Here is a 21,724-nt window from a genome sequence, read left to right as displayed (position 1 = left end):
AAATATCTGGCAAAAAAACGAGTAATACCTGTGATTAGATCAGTGTGTAAACCGAGATTTCCTAAGGTATTATGGCCACCCCATGACCGAACAATGGATGGAATGAAGATGGTGACTTGGTGACAAGTGAGGCTGGCAAAAGATTCCTCTAGATAATCCAAATCTCTCTTGTAATAAGCAAGATCAGGGAGGTTAATCATAAGTAAAGCATAAACAGCTGAGGACATCATGCCATACTCGGGTCATCAGATGCTCCTTTTGGTTTATTGAAGATGACAGAAAGACTAATGCTTATGTACAGAAAAAGAGAGAGCATACTCTCCTAAAACCTGTGCACTACGCGGGCAAGCGATACCATTTGGCTTGAACTTGATCATTATCAGGATCATGTGTTGTGCATAGTCAAGTAATCGTTGGTAGAATCAAGCAAACATCAGCATATTTCATATGCTAATTTTATCGGTAGAGCGTATCTAAATCATTACGGAAAAAAATAAACTACGGACATCCTCGCCTTTGGAAATACGGGACATGTTATCTTTCTTGTTCGTCTTTGACAGATGAACAGGTTTTGGAACACATAATAACTCCAGTTAGCCCTCGGATATATGAAGTGTATGTATCATAGCAATGTATTATTGTTGTAAACTAATGGTGTCTAACTTCATTGACGGTAAGACTTAATATTGTATAATTTACTAAAGTAGAGAAAGATACTTACACAAAAGCAATTCTAACTTCCGAGGTTTGAAAATCCTTATCTATTTTTCATTTCTCAGGCTGAGTTATTCAATTCGATAGATCTCAGCTCAAGTCTACTAAAATTGTGTTCGGTTTCTATGCCAAAAAAAGAAAGAATGTGAGATAAGCAAGCGATTTTTCTCATCGGCGTAACATGAAATTTTTTCCCAGTTTTGTTGCAATTATCATATTTTTTTTCTCTGAATTTTTCTGATTCTTACATGCCAGAATTTACATGGAACATGAATATTGACTTTTTTTCAAAAGGGAAGAAAATTGTGAGGGTATCCATTACTATGATAGTATACTAGGAAGACGTTGCAACTACATCTATAAAATTCGCTCAGAAAACAACTATGATCTCTTCAAATTTGTCCAATTAAGAAAATGCTACTCTAGATTTGCGTATTATCAATCTAACCTTGCTGCTAACTTCTATGTTTTTCTATGTATTTGAAGCCTGTACCAAATACCGTAGCCTAATCTCTCTCACAATCAGTCAATGCCTTGCTACCGGGCCGAATTTGGTGTGAATGTTTTACTTGTACAGGATGATCAGAGCAAGAGCTTGCCTTCAACTTCAAGAGCAGGATCATAGCCTCATCTCATCTGGAAGTTGAGTGCTTTGATACAATAAGCAAACATGAAGGCAAAGAAGACTGTGAAAGCAACCAGGACTCCAGCAACAGGTCCCATGAAGTTTGGGTCATACCCAAAAGTATCTTGAATGTATAGATTGATGGGTTGGTCAGCTCGGCCAGGGACTTTGATCTTGTGCTCGACGTCGCCATACTGTGATACTATGCATCCATACACAGTCCACGCCACGGGACAGATCCAGTAGTACCACACCCACCATTTCGGTATCCTCTGCAAAGGATTGAAAACAAATTGAGATATCCTGCAAGAGAACGATTGACCAGATGGCCGTAGAAGATTGAGTAAAACGAACTCACAGGTCTTGGGATGAAGAATCCGGAGAAGAGATTGAAAAGACCATAGAAAGCAGCGGCGAAGATGGCAGCAACTTGCTGGTTGGGTGTCAGGGAAACTGTCATCATGCCGTAGTATGTGAAGTAGAGGAAGGAGAAGAAGCAGATGAAGAAGAACCAGAAGAATTTTGCCACTGTCCACTCGAAGCAAACCATTGCATACACAATCAAAGTGTAATATGTGGTCTGAAAGAGAACATATGGCAATTCGCATATCACCTGCACATGGCGAACCGCTAAAGTTTTAACGAATTGATGAAATTGGATCGCTTATAAAGAGTTGAGGTATAACTTAGTAATTGATTCTCACCTGTGCCATTGCGTAAGGAAGAGTAGAATACATTCCGGCCGCTCTCTCTCGGTAAAACACGGTTCTCTCGACAGCTATCACGGGTTGTACGGTCTGACAATTATTAATGCCGACAAACAAGACCGCAGCATACATAGCTCCAATAACCATGGTGAGATCAGACTGATCTTCCCTGAATAGTGATATGGGGAAGCAAGCATAAATTCGATGAAAGATCAATTTTAACCTCGTTGTTCTATGAAAAGCCACAATGCCGAATGTTTACTCAGTAGGACATGGAGGCACGTACCTTCTGGAGCCGACCTTCCAGAAAATTGTCCCCACCATTAGGGCACATGCTAATGTGAAAAAGTTTCTCACCAGGTTATAGTCAGGACTTCTCCAATAAGTCCACCATTGTTTCCAAAGGCAAGATTTGAACTGTCCCCATGAGGACTGCGAGTATTGCGTCAGGAAATACAGATCCTTGGCTCCAGGAGGCGGCGTGCTCAGCTCCTTCACTAGTTCCTTGTTCCTCCTGCACAAAGGCATATAATTTTAGCAGGTCAGCAATGAAGTTTTCATTGGCAGATCTCAAGTCTCAGCACTTAACTTACTTAAACAAGGATGACGACTTGTAATGCTCAGCAAATTCCATCTTGAGCCGCATTTCAGCTGCTATTGAGCTCACCTCAAGCATCCACGTTGCCGGATTGTGCTTCTCCTTGATTTTCGGGACTCCAGGAATAGACTGAAATTAGTAATAAAAAATAGTGAGACCAGATGTTTCTGTCTTGTCATTGTGTATCACACCAGATGTGTAAAAAGAAGTTTGTGTAAGTGTACAAGATTGGTACCTCAAAGTATTCAATGACCTTGTGGGAATTTCGACCAAGGGGTCCAGAATATATCACTTGCCCTCCTCTCTTCATCAGCAGTAACTGAAGCAAAGGTAATCCGGTCAAATATATGACCTTTTATTAGTCATTGCTTGCTTTTACAGGACAAAAGGAAGAAAAGTTTCAAATTAGTTACCTCATCAAAGGCTTCAAAGATGTCAATACTAGGCTGGTGAATGGTGCAGACTACAGTCCGACCAGTATCCACTGTGTTCCTCACCGTCCTCATGACAATGGCTGCAGCTCGTGCATCAAGTCCTGATGTCGGCTCATCCATGAATATTATGGATGGATTAGCAACAAGCTCAACCGCTATAGTCAATCTTTTCCTTTGTTCTGTTGATAGACCCGTAATTCCAGGAAGACCGACTAGAGCATCCTTGAGATTATCTAATTCTACCAATTCCATCACTTCATCAACAAAAATCTGGCAGCACGACAATTTCAAGATAAAATTACTAAATTTCACCAACATCTATTTATCGTTGCTACAGTCTTTCTATCACAACTTGAATAAATAGGCGAAGGCCGAAATAAAATGTACACATACCATTTTTTCTTCTTTCCCAACTTCATTTGGTAGACGCAGGAAAGCTGAGTAGATTAAAGACTCTCTCACGGTGACTTGTGGCGAGTGAATATCGTTTTGTTCACAGTATCCTGAAATTCTGGCAAAGGTTTCTTGTTTTTTAGGATATCCCGAAATTCTGATGTCCCCTTCAATGTAGCCACCTGTCTTCCGCCCTGCTAAAACATCCATTAAGGTAGTCTTTCCAGCTCCGCTTACTCCCATTAGTGCAGTCAACACTCCAGGTCTGAATGCACCTGTTACTTCCCTGAGTAACTGGAGTTTGTCATCCGTGACCCCTTGTTCCTTCATTTCCTGTTGAAATAAAGCTCACAGAATGAGTACTTGAGTAGCTTCACTATCTCAAATAAATGTAGATTATGAGATGTCGACTCAAGACGAGCATGAAAAGTAAAGATTACATACCGGAGGCATGTCTACATAATAATTTACACTATCAAAGGACATTGCTAGAGGAGCGAAAGGCAGAACCATTCCTCTCTTTGCAGCAACACCTCTTTGCAATCCAAGATATGAATCTGCATCTCTGCTCAGGCCGTTGGCATTTGTTCGGCTACTCATCCGTCGGAGTTCCATGCCTCCTAAAATGTTCAGAAGCAAATGCTAATATCACAACCGCTAACATTTTTACAGGAAGGAGTACTTTGCTGTCTGAAGTTTTATTTACTTGTGTTGTTCCCATCCATTGTAGATAAGGGCCCACTAAAAGAGTCTCTCATAATCGAAGAAAGTCTCCTCATTCTAGATTTGTCCTTTGATTCTGATTGTTCGTCCTCCTCATGGTTGTCTGTTTCTTCAGATATTGTAGCTTGAGGTTTTCCAAGGGCTGCAGTATTATGTATCTTATGAAACAAGTGACTAAAAAAAGTTGACACCCTCTGACAGAATGATGTTCGGGGAAACAAAACTCAGAAATTTTTATGCGTTGAGCTAGAGCTTACGATTTAGGTACGTGAGGGCAAGGGTATAGAACACATTCAAGAGAATTATGTATCCAATAAGAGCTGATGCACCAATCCAGTACCAATTCTCATTGGAGAGACTAAAGGTCTTGAGGACTGCCAAACCCAAAGTCGAATTGCCACTGCTATCCTGTAAGACAACCAACTATTTGTTGGTTTCTTGTAAAGATGAAAAGGAACAAGAGATGTACATGTCCCTATTTCACAGGACAAGAAGTTTGACAGAGATAAATTGTGATAAGTGCTATACTTTGGTTGTGCTTCTTTTAACATATGTTAACTATGGAAATAGCTTAAAACCGTGAAACATAAGTAAAACAAAATGTCTAGGTTAAATTTCTGTAATTACACAGAACTAGTAGCATTTCCGGGCCTGCTATTAGTTATGTGTAATTACAACAATTTGACTGATAGCAGGACCGGAAAAGACTTACCGGTTTATTCATCCAACGAGGAGCAAACATCTCATTCACAGCAATGGCATTGAAAGCATAAGTTAAGGGTGATGCCCAGTAACCCCACTTCCACCAACTAGGTATGTTACCTGCCACATCCAAACAAGCTCTTAGCTCTCTGCTACTACTATACCTTGGTTGCTAAGTACTAGGGAGCACCTATTTTTTAACAAGTATTCTATGTTCTTTCCTTTTATGGAACATTTACCTCGAGGAATAATGAAACCTCCAAGCAAAAACACGAGGAGAAGCATTAAAGCACCACCTGTGCTAGCGATGATCACGGTCCTACAAGCGCCTGATATGAATCGAAATAGCCCAGCAGCCGTTTGTTGGATCAAGAATATCAATAGAAGTTGCTTGAAGAACCTGCAAGTAGTAAAACCACAGTATGGTCATTAGTTTGAGGCGTCATTCCTTGAAGTCTACTGTGATTAATTTCATTATTGTGCAGTAAGATTCATGGTCAATTGCAATTTTGCCTTAAGTAAGGAAAGGATTGCAGCTATCTCCAATAAAGATCCAACTATTGCAATATATGGCCCTGACATCCCTGAGTGACTGCAAACCAATACAAAGTCTGCCTGCTCTATTAACTAACAGTAGTGAAGTCCAGGCAAAACGACACCTTCCAGAGGGAAAATCGACACTAAGTGATTCTTCCAAACTAAGTGACCTAAGATATTTTTGTGTATCCAAAAGAAGCTCTAGAGAAATGTCATTTCTTTGATGGCTAAAACTGAGTGAGAAACTAGCTTATCAGATTGAATGATCTGTAGATTTTTTGGGGATAGACTGTGAAGAGCCGAAGTCAGGAAGGACACTGGGAACATCCCCAAAACTTCAGGGCAGACAAGAACCAATTTACCCTTGCAACTTATGGTGATATCACTAAGGCTCTGTGATGCTTCTGCAAACCAATAGAAAGCCTGCCTGCTTAATTAATTAACAGCTATGAATTTCACGTAAAACGACACATTCTAGCAGGAAAAGCGACACTAAACAATTCTTCCGAACTAAGTGACCTGAGCTATTTTCCAAGGAGAAGCTCTTGAGAATTATCATTCCTTCGATGTCTAAAGCTGAGTGAGAAACTAGCTTATTAGATGGAATGATCTTGTAGACTGCTTGGGGGTAGATTGTTAAGAGCCAAAGTCAGAAAGGACACTGCAAACTCCCCCAAAACTTTAGGGAGGGCAAGAAGCAATTCAGCCTTGCAACTTATGGTGATATCGGTAGGCTCCATGTGATGCTTCTGCAACATAAGCTCACATACCTGCTAGCTTCAGGTGCAAATCCCATGGAATAGTACGTGATGACCATCCAAACGACGGACTCAATCACGGACATGGGAATCGTGAGCAAGAAATTAGGCAATGTGAAGGTCCAAGGAGGGTGAAACAGAAGATCTCTCTGCTTATAGAAAACTGGAAGCCTCGCAAGAGCCATGCTCAGCTCAGCAAAACCATTGAACATGTTGATGATCATTGAAAACAGGAGAGCACCAATATATAGTTGCCCATCAATTTCGTTCTGAGTGTGCATTCTGCTTCTGATGAACACCGTCGACCCAATGACCGCCAAGATAATGCACTGGACGGTCTTGAAAATGTACACAAATGCATTTTTCTTTATCAGCAGCCGTTCCTTGTCGAAACAGGCCTTAACGAGCTCTGTCATAGGGACCGAGTATTTTGTAAAGACTAGAGCTGCTTGGTGATTCCTGCTCCTATCAAATGAGATGGAGAGCTCATTGTCGAGCCTCATGCCGACATGAAATTGCTTGAATCTGTTAGCGAACTCACTGACTGATATGTGCCTGTACTGTTTGGTTTTGTCTGCCCAGTATTGCTCTTGGTCATTTCTCGAGGTAACCTGTTGTAGTAGCGCCCATCAAGCTATACCGTCAGATTCATGGGGGGACGATATCAGACACAACTGGATAAATTCACTTTCACCTAATACACAGATTTAAAAGCAGCCTAAGTCTAGCATAGTTTGAAAACGTTTAACACTAATTCACATGAAGATCCTAGAACAACATGACCCGACCAATGATCATTCTACCAAATAATGAGACTTAAAGTTGGACCACAAAATGCAGCAAAAGCTATTAAACTAAGCACCCCATTGTTGCTGATTTTTTCCTTTTTCTTTTACCTCTTGCAAGAAATCAGCAGTACCCTTTCTCTCAGGGCACCTGAACCCGCATCGCTCGAAGAACTCGAGAACTTGTTCTCTTGGTCCTTGGTACACAATCTGGCCTTCTGATAAGAGAATGATATCATCAAACAAATCGAATGTCTCCGGTGCAGGTTGCAGCAACGACATCAAGATTGTGGCATCAGTGAGATGTGCCACTTGTTGCAAGCATTTCACAATTTGGTATGTCGTCGAACTGTCAAGGCCGGTTGATATCTCATCCATGAACAATGTTTTTGTAGGCCCAACAATCATCTCTCCTGTATTTACATGAATTTGAGCATATCGGTTACTTCTTCCATAATGATCTTACAAGGCTTGTCGTTAGTTTAAACATTGCCTCATGGAAGCTCATCTTTTCGCAGGCACGCTCACGACTTCTTATTTGAGCTCTATAAACACAAACATGGAGTCGATAATCAGAAGGATTTTTATTAAGAGATGCTAATAGTAAAACCTGTCGTTACTCTCTTCTTCTGTCCACCGGATAATCCACGCTGCATTTCGTCTCCGACAATCGTATCTCGACATATGTCGAGCCCTAAGATCTGTAACAAAAAAACAGAGGCATAGTGAGATTGGAAGAGGCCATTTAGGTAGAGAAACTGATCAGTACTATTGATGGTTCATCAAATTTAACAATTCCTGTGGATTAAGGCAGAGTCTGTTTCTGAGTGCACTTACAATAAGTCAAAGTCTCACAAGGTATACCATGATGAACACGTTCTTGATTAGTAATTTTCTATGGATTTGATCAAACAGGAAAATGAACCTTCCAAAACCAAGGTGAGAAAGAGACAAGGACATGAATTCATTTATTTTCATGTTGGTGGACAGATTGATAATCTAGTTGGTTCAAATTTCTGTATAAACCAACAAAAAGGTTTAGAATCAAGTAAAAAAGCTTGGCCATGTTGAAGAATAGTTATGAACATCAGTAAGTAGTTAGTAGGTGGTCATAAATAAGGTAATTAGGGTTTTTGGGAGTGTTACATTCTTTATATATAGAGCCATCTATGTACTCTTTTATCAAGTCAATTAAGTAAAAATGTAATCTTTATCGATTCTCTCTCCGCCTTTCTGAAAGATCCTAGAATATTTACCGGCCAACTTGCAAGTAAACACTCGACCAGGCGAAAAACTTCAGGAAAAAAATGAAAACTCTGCTTCCAACTAGCATAAAAATTCAAAATTTGCCAGAAACTGAGGTGCATACTTAACGTTCTGCTTACCTTCAAGGTGTAATCTGTAATTAAACTGCTCTCAACACCTTCCATGGCTGTGGCCTGTGAGTGAAATTCATGATCCCATCATCAAGAATCAAGAATTTCCTAATATTAAAATGCGGTGACCACGAAATTAAAATTAGTTCAAAAACTAAAGAGATATTGAACGCTATCACCTTCATGAAAAGATCAACCTCCGGCTCCGGGAAAATCCCAGCTTCTTTTTCCCTCTTTGCAAGCTCAGAGAGCAGCTCTGTGATAGTAAAGACCAATTATACTTGTGTTTGATTACTAAAATATAATAATTATTCCGTAAAATCAAAATTACCATATCTAGTTCCAACCCCTTGGCACCTTGCGGAGAAATCTAGGGTTTCTTTCACTGTCAACACGCCCAAATGCACATCATTTTGGCTGATATATGCAGATGTCTTTTGTGGCACGAATTCATTGAGCCTGTACCCATTGTATGATACTTCCCCTCCAACCTGCTCAATCATGACAATTTCACAAAATTACTTTTCAGCCTCACATCAAATTTCGTCATCCTCAATAGGGTTAAGGGAGTTTATCTGAGTTCAGCCCTATACCTTCAAGGTTGGGTCCAATCTCCCTGCCAGAGCCAGCAAAAGGGTAGTCTTCCCTGAGGATGGTGGGCCTAACAGAAGGGTCATCCTGTAATTAAGTCAAAACAAATGTCCAACCAAGAAATTAGTGCTTTAAAAACACAATCCGACCGGCTTAATTAATTCCTAATGATAGTTAAGAATAAATTTTTGTTGTGGGTGTCTCTGTTTCACCTTGATGGCTTGACAATGCCAGAGACATTTTTGAGGATGGTGAGTTTTGTCCTCTTGGCCCATCTAATCCCAGCCGCACCGAGAGCTGATTCAGCAATGTTTAGGGCAACATTGGTGAGTGTCGGAAGAGCTCTGCTTCCGACGTAGCAATCTGCTTCCACGTTCAGATGCTCAAATCTCACCTCCACCGTCGGAAGTTGGATACCCACCCTGCAAATAATCACCCAAACCTCAAATCAATTATAATACAGATAATTCACATTAATTCATGATTAATTGATTGGTTGAGTTGACTAATTCTTGTCCTCATGAGCCTCCTCCTTACTGACCTTCTGAACAAGGCGGGATGTCAACCATGGAACCATAAACAAATTTAACGGGCGGCACATATAATTACATCAACAAGTTAGATATGGAGAAGCATGACTCAGCCTTACCTAAATGACAATGCACAAATCCTTAAAATATTCACATGAAATTAATAAAGAATGCAATGAATGTAGTTAGAATGTCTAGCCCACGTAAATGTTGCAAACAAGTGATGTCGAATATGGAGCAGGATTCCGATATCTCGTTAGAACGTCTAACTCAAAAGTTTTAAGTTAATACTAATAGGCAGAGGAAAATCACATGTATATAAAGAGAATATAAACCCAAGAAACAAGCGATGTATGACAGTTTTATGCACGCCACTTTCTCTTTTCTGTCTTTTTTTTTTTTCTCTCCTACCACAGATCCACCAATCCTCATATTGGTATGAGCTATATGCATTCATACTGGATGCAAACATCGTGGTAATAAAAAACCTAAAATTGAGTCAACGATATGAGTTATCAAATAAGGGGGTTGGTGGAGCTCATGAGGCTGGCCATTTTCTTTGCTCATGTTCATATCTGCATTGCTGGAAAAGATCACTAAATCCAAAAAAAAAAAAAGATTTTTATAATTCATCATTAGTGAAAATGGCTGAGAAAACTAGGGCTAAGTTCAAATTAGAATAAAATGGTAAATATTTGATTAGGCATTTTATTTGCATCCAAATGAAATTGGAAGTGAACTTACTTGTCAATCCTGTTTCTGAACTTCCTCAAGAACCTCTCATTATCTTCTTCAGCCACTTTGAACATCCTATCAATGAACTGTTGCCTGTCATTCAGGTCCATCTTCCTCACATCCACCACCAACTTCTGCTCACGGTTCTGTTGATCGTTCTCGACGAAAGCTTGGAAGATGCTCGTCCGTAGCCGGTCATACGTCGGCAACCTCTCGATCGCGGCCCACTTGAGGGCCTCTTCGTCCTCGTCGACGTGGCTCGTCCGTCTCGATTGCCTGGACCCGGCGAACACGTCTTCCATGCCCCAGTTAGTCCTGCTCATGCTCCTGCTTATGCTCCGGCTCAAGTTTTGGCTCCTTTGCCTCCAGGACCGCGCCCTCTCGAATCCCTCCATGTTTCCCTTGCACTAAATTCCTCCTCTTCTTTATATTCCTATTCTTGTTCTGTATCAAGTCAATGAACAGACAAATGAGAGTCTTGCTCGGTGCTTCTGGTGCAAAGTTGAAGCTCATGAAAGAAGCAAGCATGCATATCAGCAAAACCACTTTTCTGTGAACTTTGCCAACTAAAATAGAAGAGAAACAGAAACGTTCACCTCAAATTCCGGTGAAGAGCTTATGAGGCCAAGTCACTTCTTATAGACCAATCCAAAGATTACTTGTTCTTCTTTATAGAGAGAGAGAGAGAGAGAGAGAGAGAGAGAGAGAGAGAGAGAGATATGATGATGGAGGTCTACAGAACTAATGCAAGTGAATATATATTGTACAAGCATGTCCCTTATGCAAGAGGCGTACCTTGTGCAGTCATGTACGTATGGGAAAATTGCCAAAAAATTACAAAATCTATCGCAATCGTGTCAATTCAGTCATAAACATTCTTCCTTTTCCTTTTTTGGCCAATTGAATCACCAAAACTTTTGCATTTATGCCAATTCACTCAATCCGGCCAAGTTTGGCCAAACATTGCTAAAGTAGACTCTAGCTGTCCTACGTGGTGCTACCGGTCTTGACATGAACAATTGTTAATAATATTATAATTTTTTCTATTTTTATTTTTCCTTTTTCTTCAATAGAAGGACATCAAAGGTGTCAAAAGTCGTATCCGGTGCTCACTTTAGTGCCAAAATTTTTTGCTGGCTCACTTGAGTGTCAAATCGAAAAAAAAAAAGATCACTTAAGTGCCTCCCACATAAAATAACAACCAAAAAGATATGTGGTATTTGTAATTAAATTTTCTAAGTGACACGGCATTTTCATTTCTTTTTTTTAGTGACATGTCAATTATCTTTTTTTAAATCTTACCTTCTTCCTCTAGTCGGTTGCTGGATCGGCGATTGGCCAGAGGGAGGGCGGGGGGTCCGCAAGGGCTAGGTCGACCTCTCCATGGTTGGGCAAGGGCGAGCCGTTGCCATTGCTGGGCAAGGGCGAACTGTTGCCATTGTTGGGCGAGATCGACCTTGTCCAGTGATGGCTTGCCCTTGCTAGGCCGACTAGTGAGAGGGCGAGCCTTTATCGTTGCTGGGCGAGGTTGGCCTCACCCAGCCATAGCGAGGTCGACCTCGTCAACCCTCTCTCTCATCGATCAATGGCTAGAAGAAGAAGGGAGAAAAAAAGGGAAAAAAAAAGTAAATAAAAATCAAAAGCTAAGGAAATGCGCTAAATGACGTCATTTTTCCTTAGATGCTGACTGGACATTCGCGAGTCACGTCGGCTTTAGATATTAATAAAAAGGAGGCCATGTCGGATTTCTAGCTAAACAGATCAAAATTTACCCTTAAATGATTATTTTTCAAAAAATTTGGCATTTAAGTTATCCAAAAAAACTTTTTGTATTAAAGTGAGCCTTGTACAAAACTTTTGGTATTCTTGGTATTCTTTTGCCCTTTTTTATTTTCTTTCTTATTTTTTTTTTTCTCCTTCTTTCTTTAGCCAGTCACCAAACCTCGATGATCGACCAGAGGTGATGGCTGGTGAGGTCGGCCTTGCCCATCCCTGGTGAGGCTCTACCTCGCTATTGCTAGATTGGACTAAATTGGTACAACTATAATAGGTTTAGGTGTTTTTTGGTAAATCTCCCCGTACATACGTGTATGGATGACCAATGAAAATATGTGATAAGTACTCACGCGTCTTGGCTTGATCTGCGATTTCCATTAGCGAGAGACCATGTCCATTCCTTGCATTAGCAAGCAATGTTGCCTCCTAAAAACCATTAAAATGGTCAACTCCTTGATCCATTGACCAAAATGTAGGTGGGGCTCAAACGATATTCCTGGTTTTACTGGGCCAAATCAATCATGTGATGTCACATGGAGTTTGGTCCAAGCTTCATATGTCGTCTAGGAGATGTTTGGTGAGCCAAGAGGTAGAACGATATTATAACCTCGACAAGGTCAAATATTATATTCAGAAGAACGTATGAAGAAAGTGCCTTCATTGGGCAATCATGCATGAAAGAGGAGGGTGATATGGTGGTCATGACAAGAGGCAACTATGCTTGGTCAAATCATATTTCCATGATTAGGTAACCAACCAACACAAGCTATACATACATGGCAAAGGTAATGAAAAACAGGGCCGCGGATTGAAACCTACATTTATGGTGGAATTTTGTTCCAAATCGATGTAGTTTTGCCACCCCATTTATCCACTCTACCAAACAAAATTAAGGAGTTGGGTCATGGATTTTGAATCAGAAGAGAGATTTTAAGAAATGGCAAATCGATTCACTCTATCAATAAGCAAGCCGGATTTAGTATATCATAAGGGATTTGCCTTTTCTATGGATTCTTACATATTGGATCAAAAATAATTCTTGAATGAGGTATTCAACTCCAGTGATACATCGAAAAAGAAATCTTTGTCCGTTCTACCTTTTTCTTTTTATAAAGAGAATGAATCTTTTTAATTTTTAGAAAAAAAAAAAAAAAAGCTAATCTCCTACGGAAATGATTTGGAAGATTCAAAATAAAAAATAGTGGAATTTGCTTAGTAAGAAGTCCATCAATATAGATGGATTCATAGTCCAACTCAAAATCACCACATGAATAGAAAGAGCATATAGGACCCGTTGTCTCCTCTCACGCGAATAACACTAGCTCCGATACCATGTGTTGTTAGGTGGTCTTGAGCCTCTCTCATTCCAAAAGCTAGCTCAAGGGATGAGACTTTTCCTCTCACTTATAAACTAATCATTAGCCCCTTTCATAACCCATATGGGATAACTCCAACAGATATAGTGAAGAGCATAAAGGGTCCAATGCTTTTTTTCTCCTAAGACAAGAACGAGTTATTCATATAATTAAATCATCCTGTAAGCTGGGATGTCCCGACATATCATGTTCGAAAACAAATCAAAGTAAGAAAGAAAAAAAAAAACCAAAAAATTACTAAAAATAAATAAAAATTAAAAATGTCCACGTCGGTGGTGGTCATATCACGTAGGACGATCGGCGTCTACGTCAGCGATTTCCAATCAAAATTGATCGGGTAGACTTAATTGGGACAAATGCAAAAGATTTAGCACTAAATTGGCACAATTGAAATGTTTATGACTGAATTGGCACTAATGCAAAAGTTTTGGGACTTTTGGACACTTCTTCCCATGAATTATCATCTTAAGCTGATGGTGTCCAACTTCAATGATGATAATACTTAGTTATAGATACTTAGTTATTGAATACATGAAGTTGCGAAAGAGACTTACACAAATGCAATTCTAACTTCTGAAGGTTTGAAAATCCTTCATCTATTTTCCATTTCTTACGTGAGATCAAAGCTAGTTCCAAGTTAACATGATCATGGCTAAGTTAATCACCCGCGCGCGCTGATGTATATTTGACATTCACACCATCCACTTCCTGTGTTTTTTAAAGTGAGATGCTGACCAAACATAACCCATCTTCTCAATCTGTCTAAGCGGTTCTCTTGCTGAGTTTGCAATTTCCAATGTCAAAAGTAATAACAACAAGAAGTATAACGGCTCCTCTTACCTAAAGAGCAGTGGCTTAGGGTCTCGCTATGCAATTATCTGCGAACAGGTTCAAGCAATTTCATGTTAGCATGAGGCTTGACAATGAGCTCTCCATCCCGTTCGATAGGAGCAGTACCACCAAGCTGCTCTAGTCGTCATGAAACATGTCCCTATGATGGAGCTAGTAAAGGCCTGTTTCGACAAGGAACAGCTGCTGATAAAGAAAAACGCGTTCCTGTGCATTTTCAGGACCGTCCAGGTCATTATCGTGGCGGTCATTGGGTCCACTGTGGTCATCAGGAGCAGGATGCACTCTCAGAACGAAATGGATGGTCAATGGTATATCGGCGCTCTCCTGTTCTCGATGATCATCCACGGGTTCAATGGTTTTGCCGAGCTGAGCATGGCTATTCTGAGGCTTATAGTTTTCTACAAGCAGACCAACCTGTTCCACCCTCCTCGGACCTGCAGCCTAATTTCTTTCTCGCGATTCCCATGTCCTTTGATGGAGATAGCTGCAATTCTTTCTTTTCTTAAGGTAAAATTGCAATTGACCCTGACTCTTACAGTGGGAATGACGCCTCAAAATAATATCTGAATGACCATACTGAGGTCTTACTACTTGCAGGTTCTTCAAGCAACTTCTGTTGATATTCTTGATCCAACAATGGCTGCTGGGCTTATTTCAATTGATTTCAGACACTTGTAGGAATTCAGGGCTTCCAATTTAAATGGTAATTTGATGTGATTTTCCTATGCTTGTAGATTCCCGGATGCTCGTGTACAAACAGCAAACAAGATTTCAGTGGGTCGATCAATCTTGAAATTTTATGCTTAGAAAGAATCCGACCAATGTAAAATATTAACGCGGCTGTACGAACACCTGCAGGGTTGCGAACCTGGCTCTGAAAACCAGTCTGGCTCCAGGTCCCGTGGGAACCGGTCCGATTCTCAATTCTGAGTGAAGAACCACACCTGAGAACCACGCCGTAATTGAATGAACTTCTCGCTTCTGTTCATTATATTTGGAAGTACATAATAGGACATTTATATCCTAATATATATACTTTTCCTCTTCTTTCCCTCAAACCTCTCAATTCCCTCTTCTTTTCTCTAATAATTATATGAATGTGGCACAACCACTTAGTCATATCATCTCAGTTATCCCATTAAATCATAAAAGATAGCATAAGTCATCTACAGTACTAATAGATATATATATACCATCAAAGTAGGAAACCAAAATACAACAATTTCTCCAATTCCCCAGTTGATCTGTAGCCTTTTCCACTCTCTCTATACAAAAATTGACAATAACAAGAAAAGATGCTCATTATTTTCTTTGTACTTGTAAAAATTGAGCAGGGTCTTCCCCATTAATAGACAATTAAAGTGTCTTACTATATTTTTCTAGCAGAGTTATCCCAATTAACAGACAATTATAGGGTCTTACTAACTTTTTTTCTACAGCTTAACAATAAGTAAAATGCAACGAGAATTTTCCATAGCCCCGCAATCCCCGACCTCATTTCGATGATCCTTCAGCTTCTTACCCTCGACCCTTCCTCCTCCGATCAAAATTGTAGGAGGTTCATGAAACCGTCCTCCCATAACAGACTGATGCTAAATAGAGATTCTTAGCCCATTTCTCCTGCATGTGCACTCAATCAAGTTAGCGAATAGCGTAAGGAAGAACAGCGAGAAATGTGAACTAAAAAGTTTCGCGACAAGGCACCTTGACATGTGTGCTCGGAAAAGCGGAAGTTCGAAGAGTCTCTTGGGTCTCATCCGCGGGTTTTCTTCTTGGTATACTGAGAACGAATGCAGCCTGGTCCCATGTCGCAGCTGTTGCTGTTATACGATATCCAGAGTCCCATCGCCGATGAATACCCTCGCTGGGATAAAGGAAATCTAGTTCGACCACCTGAATAAAAAGTGGCTCTATTAGCCACTTATATGCATGTGTAAAATAACAAGCAGAATTTTTCACCAGTTACAAGACCTGATCTGAGAATCCAGCACCACGAGACATAACTATTGCCCATCTACTTCCAGCTGTACCCATAGATGTCACATAGAAACCCTCCTTCCACTTTTTGTTGATCCACTTGAATGGAAATGAATCACTTACTTTGTAGGACTGCTGCAGATACTGTGTACCTGGTGCCAGCAAATTAAATTGTCATCAAACGTTCAAATAGGTATGACTGTACGAGACTAATATTGAGAACCACACACCTTTTGACATCACCACCAAAGAACTCCCATTAGCAGATCCCCCTATCGCACTGATATAGTAGTTCTTTTCCCACTGCTCCATTATCCATTCCTGAAACAGAAAAGCATGGTAAGTAAATTATCTCTGATCACCAATGAAATTGCACTTCTGTGCAAGAGAATAAAGAGAGATGGGAACAAAAATTCGGAAAGGGAGGGACAGATATATCTGCAAGAAAGAGCTATACCTTGTGAAGAAAAGAAGATGAAAATTCATAAACTTGTGAAGTAAACCCAGTGCCAGCATCCATAATTAGGGCCCATAGATTCTGGCAGGAGGCAACACTACTGATCAATAAGCCATCTTCATTTCCTTTGTCAATGTGCTGGCTGAGCCTGTTGTCTGCTACATTGTAGTGATACCTACAGAGAATGGTTACACACTCAACCTCAAAACTGTACATTCTATTACTTGAAAGGTCCATATTTTTCCACAAAAAAAAAAAACTAAAGCACATAAAAAAAATAAAAATAAAAAAGGAAACAGAGCAGAGATGAATGAATCAAAGAAATCTAAAACGAGACATCAAGCCACTGGAAAAGTTGAACTTTTCAAGTGAACATATCCACTACCTTTGCTTCATAGGACGCCTCGCATTGTAAATACTAATCCATTGAGTAGCTGGCATACCCAATCGGACCTTCTTCTTCGGTTGTCCATCTTCGTCTTCATCCTCCTCCATGGTCAACCGTCCTCTCTTATGACCCACTTGAATTACAAGCTTCAGAACAGACAGTTATACATATATATACAGTGAGAGAGAAAGAAAGAGGCAAAACAAGACACTTGAAAGAACATACAACAGGCTAAAATATGTGGATTTAGTCAAACCGAGAAGAACGTTAACCACCTTTTGAGCACCCTCTGTATTGATCGGTCTGACATCTGGATTTGGTCCAATAATCCCATCAAAAAGAGAAATGTATCTTGCATATTTTGGTTCTTCATCAAACTTCAAGTTAACCACATGTTCAACAAAGTGTCGGAATGGCAGTGGACAGAAGCAACACAGAGTCTCTGGAGATGTTGCCATCTTCTTCTTGCAAACAAGGAACCCTTTATTCTCTCCCTGAAATGCAACACCAGAATCAGCTCTATTGTCAAACTCAAAGAGGGGCAAATTGCTATCAGCCAGAAACAGAAAGACAAACCTGATATCCTTGCCATGGCAAACGACCTCGAAGGAGGAAAATCAGAGTGTAGGCGAGAGATTCGAGATCATCTCTCCTACTTGCAGTTCTGCCCAAATGAGCATGTACACTGGCATAGCGCACAGTTCCCCTGCCAAGAAGACAACATTGAAGTAAGTAGCAATTGGGAACACAACCAGAGATCTAAACGGCTTGATAGACAAAGCTACATCAATTCATCTTATCCCCACAACTCAATTATTCCCCAAGTACCTGAAAACATCTGGTCTTTGGTCATACTCTACATGCAGACCTGTTGAATTATCACGCCATCTTGTAGCTAAAAGACAAAATAATATTATACATTAGCCAGTTATAGAACACTGATGGAACAATAAAATTCAGAAAATGAGCATTCAAGAAGGTACCTAATCCAAGATCAACTAGGAATAGCTTCTTCTCATCCTGAGTTCCAGGAGGACCTAGCAGAAAATTCTCAGGCTTTACATCACCATGAATGTACCTGATAGTTGGAGAGATAATATTTTGGAACCAAAATATGAGACCACCATTAATATAATGGTATTTTTTATTTTATTTTATTTTTTGGAAGAGAGGGAGGGGGGGGGAGAGGGGGAGGGGGAGGGGGGAATAGGTTCTCGAAAAGTACATAATCCAAAACTAAAGAGGCAAAAGGCTGATGATTCGCAGTAGATTATTCACAATAGGTTATTGTTAATACTCTACAGGCTATATCAGATCAGACAGGAGAAAGTAAATGATTCCTGACATTATCCACACTCAGTGGCCGACAAAAATGTCTGTTAATGACAATGGAGTGAAACTCAAAACCAAATATGCGATGCTCGATCGCTTGTCCACATCAACTCATGAAGCCTCTATGATGCAAATAACACAGGACAAAACCTCACTCACACATACTAAAAGCAACAATTGTAAGGTTGGCAACAGAACGCTTACCCTCTTGTGTGCAACTTCTCCAATATGGATATTGCTTCAATGGCTATGCATGCAACCATTTCAGTGGACATTCTAGAGTAAAAGGTACAATCAAATTAGCAATTAAAAAGGATTGATTCCAGAAATTTTATACCACAAGATCATAGTTTTGAACAAACTCACGAGTGAGAATTATTATTCCACACGTCCCACAAGCTTGGCCCGAGCATATCCATTACCTTCAGGCAATCAGTAATATTCTTAACAGACTGTTACAGCTTAAAAGAAGACAGGAGAAAATATCTGATGCTGCAAACCAAAAAGGAAATAGCAGCATACCATGACATAGAAATCACCCTGTCGACCCTTGTAGTGTACTCTTGGTACACCATGACTACCACCGAGAGTGCTGTGTATATATGCCAGGAAAAAAAAAATGTGAAGTTCACTAACAGAATGTGACAAAAAGGAGTCATACTATAATAGGACAAGGATACTTACTTGTAGACTTGCCATTCATGAGGGGGGCCATAGCTGCATCCTTTGCTGCTTCTATGCTCAAATTTCAATGCCACCTGCGAAAAAAACAAATGTTAGCTGAATCACAAGAAAAAGATATCCACACTATAGAAATCAAAAATGAAGAAACATATGCACCTCTACAGCTCCTGGCCCAGTAGTAATATCACTTGAACTTCCAGCAGAAACACGTCGGCCAACATAGACTTGGCCAAAACCACCTTTTCCCAATTTTCTGTCTATTTTGTACACTGGGGAACCACCAACTTGGACCTGAGATAGAATATATGAATGTCTTCAATAGAAAATACGAGGATAGTGCATGCACATGGGTGCACCCCAGATGTTGAACCGGTGCTATAGAAACTACCAACTCATACGTGGAGGGAATCCCAGGTTCCCAGCATTAATAGAAAAGGTTCACTATCAGGAAGTGATGGGGTTAGATATAGCCAATTCTACCATTTGCAAATTTTAATCACCAATTGGAATAGATAAAATGTTGACACTATCACTTACCAAAGTTTATTAACCAGTCGTACCATTAACAATCTGATACTACCATCAATTACTACCAAGTATTCCAGCAGAATTTGATCAACCTAGCAGTCTATCATTCAACCACAAACAACCTTCTCCCAATTTTCTGTCTGTTCTGTACACTGGGTAACCACCAACTTCGACGTGAGATAGAATTTATGAATGTCACCAATAGAAAATACATAGACAGTGCATGCGCACAAGTGCTCCCCAGAAGTTGAACCGGTTCCATAGAAACTACCAACTCATACATCGAGGGAATCCGAGGTTCCCAGCATTAATAGAAAAGGTTCGCTATCAGGAAGTGACGGGGTTAGATATAGCCAATTCTACCATTTGCATATTTTATCCTATCACTTACCAAAATTTATTTACCAGTCATATCATTAACAATCTGATACTACCATCAATAACCAAGTATTCCAGCAGAATTTGATCAACCTAGCAATCTTTCATTCAACCACAAACCGTCTGCTTTGACCGTATGCAGGAGACACAGCATCAAGTATCACATTCATGGCAATAAGAAACAGGTAACCACCAGCACTCTGCTGAAAACAAAAGCCATAGATGATCTCACATAAAAGCTTATTTGCAAGTATACCTTCTCGGGAAGAGGAGCAGTGCTTCCCTCCTCCTCAGCCGCATGTGCCTTCCCAGCGCTTCGCCCCTTGCTATCAAATTCATCCATTGGCTTCTCACCCACCTCCTCCTTCTCTTCTTCTCCACCACCACCGGCGGCGGTTCTCAATCCCACTTCCAACAACCTATTATGCGGTCTCTCCTCCTCTGCAACCACGGCAGCTAAATTCTCAGCAACAGCTCCCTTCGCCTGTCGGGTGCTCTTCTTTGGTTGTGCGACCGCAGCCGCTGCAGCTGCCGCTCGCCGCCTCCTTGTCCGCGTCGCAATTCCCTCGTCGGCTTCAAAATTCTGTAGATTTTCCGCTGCTCGCCCCTTGGACACGCCGCCACGCGGTACCGGCATCTTTCATTCTCCGATTCTCGTACCTCCGATTGTCTCTTCCAAAGAAAAAATTCGCTAAAGTTCTAGTTTTCCCCCCCTTTCTCCAACAACTGATAGGCCAGAAGAGCGCCAATCGGAGGGGGGAAAATGAAGAGACTTTACAGTGAATTCAGGTCCAAAGGGCGGAACTTCCGATCGCCCCAACAAATGATCGAGCTAAAAGAGACCAAAAATTAAGGGGAAAGCACACGAACAAACCCTGAGTTCTGACGCGAAATAGACCAACGATGTATCAGGAAAAACCAAACTTGACAACAAATTACGGCTATTGCTAACCTTTTCCGTCGGGGAATGATGAATTCGGCGTCCATGAAAGCCTAGATCATCGATTGGGGTTGCAGAGATTGGGAATTGTCTAGGATTTTTCACGGAGAGAATTTCAATTTTATTTTTCGCTTTGGAATATTTATGAAGGGAGAGAGAGAGAGAAAGAGAGAGAGAGAGAGAGAATATTTTAGTTTTGCAGGCATTGGAGTGACAAGGGAGTGACGAGGGAATGTCCAAATTTGGAAATTGTCCACGTGGATCCTTTCTGGCCGTCGGATCATAGGATGTCTTCGCATAGCCTAGCGCTCAAACCAATGATTTTTAACATCAAGAAAGATTTTGTGTTTTCGTCGATCTCAAATGCAGATCACATTACCTTTTGTGAAATGATTGTTCTACGAATTACATTCTGAACCGGGTATTAATAATGATCACTGACAAAAGAAGGTTTAAGAAAACAATTATCGGAACAGGTCATTCATCGACTTTTATCATTTAAAACCCTAGAGTTTTCTAGATGCGAGATGAGCGACAACATGTTCGTCGAAGGAAATAACTCGTCAAGTGTATGATACGCGCTAATCTTAAACTGGTCATAAGATCTCCGGAAGTCGTTTATGAGCACATCCATGCACAGATGTTTTGTCTCATCACCCAATTAAGCAAAATTTCAATCACTTTTATCTTGTCATGGTTTCTAAAGACGATATAAAGACACTTTTATGTTAACTTATATCTAAGATGCGTACCGAATCAAAATCATTAGCAGCGTTTGGTCATGTTTAGTCTATCCAAGGTGTGTTCCTTTCACAAAAAACTCAAGAT

The 21,724-nt window shown here is 40.4% G+C and overlaps 2 protein-coding genes across 6 annotated transcripts; both read right to left on the bottom strand.

Annotated features, from left to right (window-relative positions):
* Positions 1-902: 902 nt before the first annotated feature.
* On the bottom strand, positions 903-10,642 carry LOC115738040 (ABC transporter G family member 29-like). The gene is made up of 22 exons (XM_030670526.2): positions 10,218-10,642; positions 9,156-9,365; positions 8,946-9,030; positions 8,684-8,843; positions 8,532-8,608; positions 8,362-8,415; positions 7,587-7,677; positions 7,088-7,389; positions 6,204-6,802; positions 5,136-5,296; positions 4,907-5,016; positions 4,452-4,602; positions 4,178-4,336; positions 3,916-4,091; positions 3,472-3,804; positions 3,058-3,348; positions 2,880-2,963; positions 2,640-2,773; positions 2,333-2,560; positions 2,044-2,215; positions 1,698-1,952; positions 903-1,611 (listed from the first exon to the last, which is right to left on the bottom strand). The coding sequence occupies exons 1-22, from the start codon at positions 10,601-10,603 to the stop codon at positions 1,342-1,344; spliced, it is 4,488 nt and encodes a 1,495-aa protein (XP_030526386.1). The 5' UTR covers positions 10,604-10,642; the 3' UTR covers positions 903-1,341.
* On the bottom strand, positions 9,732-21,074 carry LOC115737954 (casein kinase 1-like protein HD16). 5 transcript variants are annotated; one of them, XM_048283627.1, is made up of 18 exons: positions 20,909-21,074; positions 20,213-20,788; positions 19,207-19,341; positions 19,051-19,124; positions 18,889-18,958; positions 18,733-18,788; positions 18,571-18,642; positions 18,018-18,112; positions 17,863-17,929; positions 17,611-17,740; positions 17,310-17,528; positions 17,032-17,180; positions 16,647-16,821; positions 16,420-16,510; positions 16,184-16,341; positions 15,878-16,105; positions 15,059-15,064; positions 9,732-9,742 (listed from the first exon to the last, which is right to left on the bottom strand). In XM_048283627.1, exons 2-16 carry the CDS (start codon positions 20,591-20,593, stop codon positions 15,893-15,895), a joined length of 2,085 nt encoding a protein of 694 aa, XP_048139584.1. In that variant the 5' UTR covers positions 20,594-20,788; positions 20,909-21,074; the 3' UTR covers positions 9,732-9,742; positions 15,059-15,064; positions 15,878-15,892. The 5 variants fall into 5 exon arrangements, with proteins under 5 accessions (XP_048139584.1, XP_030526262.1, XP_030526261.1 ...); XM_030670402.2 differs by lacking the exons at positions 9,732-9,742; positions 15,059-15,064 and adding an exon at positions 15,380-15,832 and having other exon boundaries at positions 15,917-16,105; XM_030670401.2 differs by lacking the exons at positions 9,732-9,742; positions 15,059-15,064 and adding an exon at positions 15,380-15,832 and having other exon boundaries at positions 15,917-16,105; positions 20,213-20,831; positions 20,909-21,031.
* Positions 21,075-21,724: the final 650 nt, after the last annotated feature.

This window comes from Rhodamnia argentea, chromosome 8 (genome assembly GCF_020921035.1).
Source record: "Rhodamnia argentea isolate NSW1041297 chromosome 8, ASM2092103v1, whole genome shotgun sequence".
Taxonomy (NCBI): domain Eukaryota; kingdom Viridiplantae; phylum Streptophyta; class Magnoliopsida; order Myrtales; family Myrtaceae; genus Rhodamnia; species Rhodamnia argentea.
Note: the sequence above shows the minus strand (reverse complement) of the source record. Positions and strands in the feature narration are given on the sequence as shown.

Coding starts and splice junctions, on each gene's coding strand:
- LOC115738040 (XM_030670526.2), bottom strand. CDS start 10,603: ATGGAGGGATTCGAGAGGGCGCGGTCCTGGAGGCAAAGGAGCCAAAAC. Junction 9,366..10,217: donor TTCAGAAACAGGATTGACAA/GTAAGTTCACTT, acceptor GATTATTTGCAG/GGTGGGTATCCAACTTCCGA. Junction 2,964..3,057: donor TCTTTGAAGCCTTTGATGAG/GTAACTAATTTG, acceptor CCTTTGCTTCAG/TTACTGCTGATGAAGAGAGG.
- LOC115737954 (XM_030670402.2), bottom strand. CDS start 20,593: ATGCCGGTACCGCGTGGCGGCGTGTCCAAGGGGCGAGCAGCGGAAAAT. Junction 19,125..19,206: donor CTGGGCCAGGAGCTGTAGAG/GTGCATATGTTT, acceptor TTTTTTTCGCAG/GTGGCATTGAAATTTGAGCA. Junction 18,959..19,050: donor CATGAATGGCAAGTCTACAA/GTAAGTATCCTT, acceptor ATATATACACAG/CACTCTCGGTGGTAGTCATG.